We start from the raw sequence: 7,933 nt of genomic DNA on the forward strand, positions 1-7,933 counted from the left end.
CGGTGTCTGGGCGCAGTTGGTAAGTTGGATCTGGCAATCTCGCAGATTTTGCTGATCCCGCTACACCACAGAAGATCTTCTTACCTGCGGCCTTCTGAGCAATTAGCTCGACGACGTAATCCCGGCGCAAAATCTTGTTCTCCTCAAGATTGCGGTAGTTGTTGTCGCGATGGGTTTGCTTGACCGTGTACATCCGGCCGTCAATGTGTGTCTTGACCGTCTGTCTTGTCACCTTGAGCGCGAATCGAGCCTCGAGGGCGTCAACCATCTCGTCCAGCGTGATGTAACAGTTGTCGTCGATGAGACCAACTAGGTAGTCGACGTGCTCGTCTTGAATCTTGCTGTGGCGCTTACCACCACGAGGCTTTCGAGGCAGAGCCTCCCAGTTGCCGCTGTCCTCGGCCGCATTGATCCAGCGGTAAGCAGTGCGAAGCTTGACATCGTTCTTGAGCGCGACATCGCGCCAATCTTGGCCTTCGTGAGCTGCACGGAGAACCCGTCGAGCGGTAGCGTCGTCGTACAGCATTGCTGTGTGGGTAGGAAGCACAGTGAGAATTGCTAAATGAATGAAAGGCAGTGCGGCCACAAACTGCAGCAACAGTGTCCACTGATTCCATCGACGCCGTACAGCCAGCCAGCGTCCACCAAAATTGGCGGGAGTAGTTGCCGCCACTTTTTGCCTCTTTCATCTAATGAACTCCAAACGTAAATACTCCCATAAATATTAAGTGTCAGTGTCATGTCATTTTGAACTTACGTTTTGTCACTTTGTCGCCATTTTGAAGTTGAAAAGGTGTACAGGGGGCGCTGGAGGACGTCGTGTACGGTATTCACACGCCCACTGCCGCCCACGTGATGGCCAAAGCCGTCATCTCAGATGACGAGGTGGTGGACGCACAAGTGTTACAAGAGCTCAAAGGACCTACGATCGCGCATCCATTCTGTTTCCTGGGCTTGAAGTGGCTCGTCAAAACGTCCTGCCTCGAGATATCGTGTACGTAGAGCACACTGGTCTAAAGACCCGCGCAAACGGCTCCAAGCTCGGTCACTTCCTTATCCACTCGTTGGATCTACCGCAGTATCCAAAGCTAAGGAAGGAGCTGGGCCTCGTGAGAGCGCGAGTGTCATCCTGTGTCTTACTGCGACAACGAGAGGACGACCCGAACCTGGTGGACGTCTTCATGACAGGACGAGTAGCAGCACAGGGTCGCGTACTGGACAGTCTCGCTCTGCTATCTACGGCCAATGGCCTCACGTACTTCTGGAAAGCAGGTGTCTGTGCACAACGCAGAAAACTCGCTTGGCGTTTGCAGCACAAACGCAAGTTGCCACCAGTGGTCTCTCCATCGCTTTGTCCCTTGTGTACTAAAGGCCTGGATCGCGCCTTCAGTTCACCTTCCATGTGCGAGATGTGTGGCGTCCGGATGTGCTCACGCTGTACTGTGACCCACAAGCTGCTCTTCCCTGGTGCTTTCGGGAGTAAAGAGACTCATTTGGTCGCGGTGAAGCTCTGCACTCCTTGCATCTCGCAAACAACTGAAGAGGATCCAGTGGCCATCGCACGGCAGGAGATCCGAGCTGGTCAATACGGCGCTCTTACGTCGCCGAGAAGTGCCAGGTATCGCAACCGCGCCTTCAATGTGGTTAAACCGCAGCACAGGATCGATTTATCTGCTTCAGCCGGTCCACCTGTAACGAAGAACCAATTGTCTAACCAACCGAGGGTCAACTTTGCGGCTTCCGTTGTTGGTCCAGCACCCTTGAAAGACAACGACGATGACGTCGATGAAAAAGTGACAAGACAGTCACTGCAGGCGTTGAATAGCTTGCTAAAAGCCTCCAAGGGCCCAACAGAGCTGTACGACGATCCTCGGGACGAGTTAGCTGGCAGCGAAGACGAGCCGAACTATCCCTCGACGCCACAGCAGAAGCGCTTGACGCTTAAAGACCTCGACGGGTCCACATCGCCATCTGCAAGCGCGAATAGTTCAATGCCGCTCTGGGCCAGAATGTCAGCATTGCAAGTCATGGCCGAGTCCACCTACCACTACACTAAGAAGACGGCAGAGAAGTCGATGCACAGCTCTCCGGGGTTGGCGAAGTCGTCTGTCCTGCCGTGAGCCAAATGAAGCCGAGCACAGAATTGTCGTGCTGGGAACAATGTGCATGCCGTGCTACCACCATCATCTAAACCTATTGAAATGAAATCGAGTCTTTTGTTCAGGTAGCAATGCTACTGATTAATAATCACAGCCACATTTACTCTTGGTTCCCTCCGTCTACAGCCACCACAAGCACGAAGAGCGACTGCGGGTTACTAGAAGTCAACGTTGGTGCTGACTCATCCGAGCCTTCATCGCTACCTCCGATGTTTGACTCCGCTGCAACACGAACTAGCGCTGGACTAGAAGCTAAATTTGTGAAAAACGCAGTCAAAGGTTCGACAAGAGGCCGAGAACTACATGTAGTTTGAGACGCTCCAGAGCTGTCACCTTCACCAATTCTAGAAGTCCAGAGATTAACATTAGGCGCAGATAACGGAAGCACAGCCAGCATCACCAACAGCAACTGGAACTTTTCGAAGGAGACCACTTCTGTATGTGCACTGCCAGAGATCCAGTTAACCGCCTCCAGTAGAAAATGCAGCGCCGGGAGGCCAGAACCTGGTGCTAATAAGTTGAAATCACTCGTGAACATGGCTAACCCTCGGAACGTCAGTATCGTCAGTCGACGTGACACTGCTGGGGCTTTAGGAGTCGAAGCGATCGGTCTACCATCATCAATATCCGCATGAAGGTCACGGCGAGAGTAGTGACGATGCAACAATTGCAAAGCTGCTCGATTAGCTGCCAGTAATTGACGGGCAGCCACCGCTGTAGGTTCCTGTGAGCTCGAAAGCTGAAGGTCGAGCTCTTTACAGCGTCGGATCTGTGTCAATAGCCGAGCTCCAAGCCGTAGGGATAGTGGCACGAGATAACGCAGCATGAACCATTCTTCATCGTCGTCGATCTCGGGGTCTTCTCCACCCGCTTGCTGCATCGATAGCTCTGCCTGTGCCACGACCCGTTCACGCACGATGAGCATCGCTGCTGTAAACCCACTCAGACTCAAGTGTGTGTCTCCTCCAGCAACTAACGGCGCCGTCTGACGATGGACCATTCGTGACGCCTGAGTCGGTGATTCTTCGTGTGCGATGGTGCGTTCAGCTTGAGAGAAGATGAGATCAGTCACGTGAAGTTTCAGAGGCGGTGCAGCAGCAGAACCATTTCGAGATGATACCAGAGAAGAAGAAGACGACACTGGCGCTCCCCCTGGAATCACGTTCATATCTCTCAACACGACACGGAATTGACTTTTACTCATGCCACGTTGATGCACGGGGTCCACAAGAGCCACGTAGTAATGGAACAGGCAATTGCTCAAACGTTTCTCAGTCGTGAGGACCTGTAGATCACGTACGCCACGTAGCTTCAAGTAAGTGCTTAAGAACATGTCCAACGCTGGCTCGTTGGAGCAGATTTCCTCCAATCGAGCTTCAGCTCCTCCTTCTTCTTCTTCGCTTTCTCCATTGGTGTCATCATTCTCGTTCAAGACTTCATCAAGACTCGACTGTCTCTTGCCTATCACTCTTGCAGTGGTTGTAGTAGTGGTGGTGGTGGCTTGACGGTTGTGTGTCGTCACCTTCATCATCATCGACTGCTTCTTACGGCGCACAAAAGACGAGCGAGGGAGCAGTTGAGCCAGTCGAGCCTGTTCCTCGCGTTTAGCGATATCTTCTCGACGTTGTTGCACGTACAGCCTCGCCTGTAGCAGAGTCTGTTCATGGGCCTCAAGCTGTCTACGCTTCTCACGTGCTATCGCAGCAGCCAGAGCAGAACGACACTTATCGAGACCTTCCCACACCCGCGAGGCTTCTTGAGATGTACGCGCACCAGCAGCACTCGCGAGCTCTCGAACTGCATCCGGTTCTTCCCACTGAGACTGACCCGTTCGAATGTTCTTGTAGTAGATAGCTCTCGAGGCTGGATCCTGTACTGCTGTCCATTCCGTCTCACGACCACTTACGACACAGACCGTCTGCTTCTTTTTCTTGACCCACACATACTCCTCATTCCCATCCTCGGTCTCTCCAGACGCCTCTGAGTATTGATCATAATGTTGCCCACTCGTCCCTTGTTGTGGCTGTTCCAAAGCCTCGAATCCAGTCGGAGCTTCCCATTGGCATTTGCCAGTGAGATTATTGTAGTAAAAGGCCTGGCCACTGACATTATCCCAGCACTGGATCCAATCACCTTCACCTTTAGATTCGCCATTGTTACCTTCACTATCAACTGCATTGGCAGGTGCCAGCCACGATGAGCCAGCGCTCGCTGCGAGTTCATTCTCAGCCTGGATGAGCAGTGCTTCACAGTCCGGATGTTTGTTGGCAACAGCTAAATCCTTCGGACTCATGCCTCGAGTGTTACTCATCAATGGATCAGCTCCGTAGCGTAGCAGCACAGCCACAGACCCAGTACTGCCGTTGCATGCAGCTGCATGTATAGCACGATCGCCACGTTCATCTTCGAGCTCCAGCATCCACGAACGCGACTGGTTGTTCCAAGCACAGAGGAACTTAACACACGACACACGATCACGAGCACAGGCGACGAATAGAGGCGAGCGACCGAGTTTATCGCCTTGAAGCAGGTCGTCTCCAAACGCTAAAAGAGCCTCAAGACACTCGGGTGTGGCTGCTAAGTGGGACGGCTTGAAGCCCTTCGCGTTACGTCCATGTGGATCAGCACCAGCATCCAACAGGAGTTGCAAACATTGATGCCAGCCAAAGAAGCAACAAACGTGCACTGGCGTATCCATTTGCCGATCAGGAGAGTTCAGCCACACGCGACGTTCACGAGCCAGCAGAGCGCCACACTCGAGTCGATTCGCTGCACACGCGTAGAACAGAGGCGTCCGCTGTTTCTTGTCCAGCCAGTTCGTCTTCTTCTTGCCTTGAGCTTCTGTCTCTGCATCGGCTTTTCGCAGGAGAAGCTCCAGACACGTCACATGTCCGTTGTACGCAGCACAATGCATCGGTGGCATCTCTCGACTCTTACTGCATTGCAGGCACACATGGGACTGCTGCGTTGGAGTTTCCTCCATTTCTAGCGTCGTGAACAGCGCAGGCGGTCGAAAAGTCGATCCCGTGGCAGCTTCAGCATTTCGAGCTGTCGGACTCCCTGGGAGTGGAGCGAGCTTGTGTGTCCGAGCAGTTGGCCGCGGCTCCATCGATCCATTGACGATGCTGTCCGTAGATGGCAGATACTTTGCCTCCAGTGAGCTCAACGCCGAGTGGGACTCGATACGGTAAATCATTCCCTGTTTGGCTGCTCCGACCGCTTCGCCAGCAGTTGAGAGGTGACCATCGCTGTCAGTGCCCGAGTCGTTCCCGTCCTCTTCGCCGTCCGCGATCTTCCCGTCGATGAGTTCGTCAGAGAACAACTGCTCCGTCGAGATATCGTGTGATAGTCTAGAGACCAATTTCCTCTTGGCCTTCCGTTCTGCAGCACTCGTAGAGTTGCTCCCATCCGCGTCGCCGCCTGCATAGACTCTCGTGCTCTTCTTCATCTTGAAAATCCACACAGCCGACAACGTTCTAAAAAGAATACAAAAAAAAGAAACACAATTCCGCAGCGGTTACAGCACCAAACTTGGAAAAACACGGTCGAGGCTTGTCAACTTTGGTTCATTTCATCACCCACAAGACCCGTCCCGACTGTCTACGTGGAGACCACATGTAGCCACTCGTTCGGCGCGAGTGAGATAGTGTGCTTGAGTTCCTCCACCACATTGTCTCGGATCTCCGGCCGGGAAAGCATCAACTGGCGCGCACTCTCCAGCACATCCGACGCGTTCCACAGTACAATGCCCATGATCTTGTTACCTTTGAGGTAGTACACCACACCACGCTCGTATGGCATTCCTCGCCCACCGTTGGAGCCTGCGCCGACATTGGGCGGCTGCACCCACACGCCCACAGTTCGTAGCGACGAGTCTACTTCGCCGATACCTTCAATCAAAACGCCGACGCCTGGTAGATGACTACGGAACAAAGGCTGGTGTCGGTACGTCTTCATCTTCCCAGCGCCGTGAAGCGACCTGGCCATATTACGGCCGGCCGTGAGTCCGCTGTTGACTGCGTGGTCGTATCTGTCCACTCGCCGTCTGCCCAGGTATGGGTCGTAGTAACTAGCGGCGTTGCCGGCAACAAACAGGCCGGAAACAGCCTCCAGCTGCGCGTTGACAACGAGTCCGCCGTTCTTCTCGTCCCGTTCAAGGCCGCCGCCCGCGCGTGTGGCGCGTCCCATGCGCAACGTAGGGGACGGGTCTGTGTGAGTAGAAGCCAGCACGACATAGTCCGCGTCCAGTGCTGCTTCGGGTTTATCCTTGCCCAGCACGCCGACGGTCACGCCGCTGTCGCTCTCGTTGTCGTCGTCGTCCATGCTCGGACGCAGACTCGTCACCAGTCGGTCCGGCACCACATCGACGCCAGCTCGACTCAAGCGACGGCCCAGTTCCTCAGCCAGATACGGCGGCAGCGACCTGGCAGCGGGTGCCTGTTCCACGAACACCAATTGGGTCTTAATGTGGTCGTTCCGAGGGTCTGTAGCCAACGCGCAGGCCACTTCACAGCCAAGAAAGCCCGCGCCGATGACCAGCACGCTCTGCACATTTCCACCACCTTCCTCGGACCCTCCGGCTGCCAGTTGGTCTAACCGCACGAAGTCCGCGCGTGTCGTGCATGTGTTGACGCGGTCTTTGAGCGCGTACGACACGCGATCGCTGTCCAGAACGTAGAAATGTCGAGGCCGGCCAGCTGACGCCACGAGGCAGCGCTCATAGCGGACTTCAGTGCCGTCTCCAAGTAATACGCGATTCTTTTCCACGTCGAACTCAAGCGGCCGCTTGTCCAGCAGCAGCGTGAGCGGCGGAGGCCCAACGGACGAGGCTGCATCATCTTCGAAGCGCGCGCTTAAGTGACGACGCCATTCGTTGTAGCTCTCCAGCAACGCGGGTGCTAGCGGCGGCTCGTCAGCTTCGGTTTCTTCATCGTCGGGCTGCTGCGAGCCATAGTCGAGACGGGGTAACGCGTTCTCGTCGCTGAGCACGAGAATGTCGGCGCTGGCATCCTCTTGGCGGATAGCCTCGATGGCGGCGTTGGCGGCCGTACCCGAGCCCACAATCACGTAGCGATGATGCTTGGTCTGCTTACGGCGCGTAAAGCGGCGAGCGAGGCGGAGTTTGTCACCGCCCGGCGTGGAAGCAGAGGGAGGTGGTGTGACCAGCGGGAAGGCGGATGGTGGGGGCACCGGCTCGCTGAGAGTCGAGTACGAAATGGTTGACAGGCCGGCAGCCAGCGCCGCCGCAGGAAGTGAAGTACGCTGCCAGGGGCGCCACATGCTGTGCGGTATTCTCAAAATGGATTTTGATTTATTTGGGTTCTGAAAAAAAAAGAACGACCCACCCACCCGTCATACTACATACTTCCTCCGGGACGAAATAAGTGCAACATTGTACTATCCACACCTTTAAGTGCCGCAGCAGCTTACCTTCCTTTAGCGCGTCGCGAATGACCGAACGAGACACACCCACCTCTTTTGCTAAACTGTCTTGGGTCATGCGGCGTCTGAAAGGGACGTCGGCTATCTGCTCCAGCAGTGCGGAGCGGACCAAACACGGCTAATTGTGCTGTTGTCGACGCCAAAATGGTCAGATGCACGGGTCAAGCAACCCAGTCAGGTTTCCCCCCGCACGCTGTGCATGAGGATGAAGAGGACGACATCCTGGCGTTCTCGGTTCGCTAGGTTTGGCCTCGAAGTGGCCCCAGCTGAGTCGGCTGCGTTGGTCATGCGGCTTGGAAATGGGGAGTGTCTGGTGTTAAAGATGCTGAAAA

General features: G+C 54.9%; 3 protein-coding genes across 3 annotated transcripts; 1 reads left to right on the top strand and 2 right to left on the bottom strand.

Moving 5' to 3' along the window:
• Positions 1-855: 855 nt before the first annotated feature.
• PITG_21180 (uncharacterized protein) lies at positions 856-1,884 on the top strand (the record flags this gene model as incomplete). The annotated part of the gene is made up of 3 exons (XM_002895176.1): positions 856-966; positions 1,020-1,804; positions 1,845-1,884. The coding sequence occupies 3 exons, from the start codon at positions 856-858 to the stop codon at positions 1,882-1,884; spliced, it is 936 nt and encodes a 311-aa protein (XP_002895222.1).
• Positions 1,885-2,259: 375 nt separating this feature from the next.
• Positions 2,260-5,607, bottom strand: PITG_21181 (uncharacterized protein; the record flags this gene model as incomplete). The annotated part of the gene is made up of 1 exon (XM_002895177.1): positions 2,260-5,607. One exon carries the CDS (start codon positions 5,605-5,607, stop codon positions 2,260-2,262), a length of 3,348 nt encoding a protein of 1,115 aa, XP_002895223.1.
• Positions 5,608-5,704: 97 nt separating this feature from the next.
• Positions 5,705-7,447, bottom strand: PITG_21182 (apoptosis-inducing factor 1, putative; the record flags this gene model as incomplete). The annotated part of the gene is made up of 1 exon (XM_002895178.1): positions 5,705-7,447. One exon carries the CDS (start codon positions 7,437-7,439, stop codon positions 5,760-5,762), a length of 1,680 nt encoding a protein of 559 aa, XP_002895224.1.
• Between the last annotated feature and the right edge of the window lie 486 nt (positions 7,448-7,933).

The sequence above is a fragment of the Phytophthora infestans genome, genomic scaffold (genome assembly GCF_000142945.1).
Source record: "Phytophthora infestans T30-4 supercont1.231 genomic scaffold, whole genome shotgun sequence".
NCBI lineage: Eukaryota > Oomycota > Peronosporomycetes > Peronosporales > Peronosporaceae > Phytophthora > Phytophthora infestans.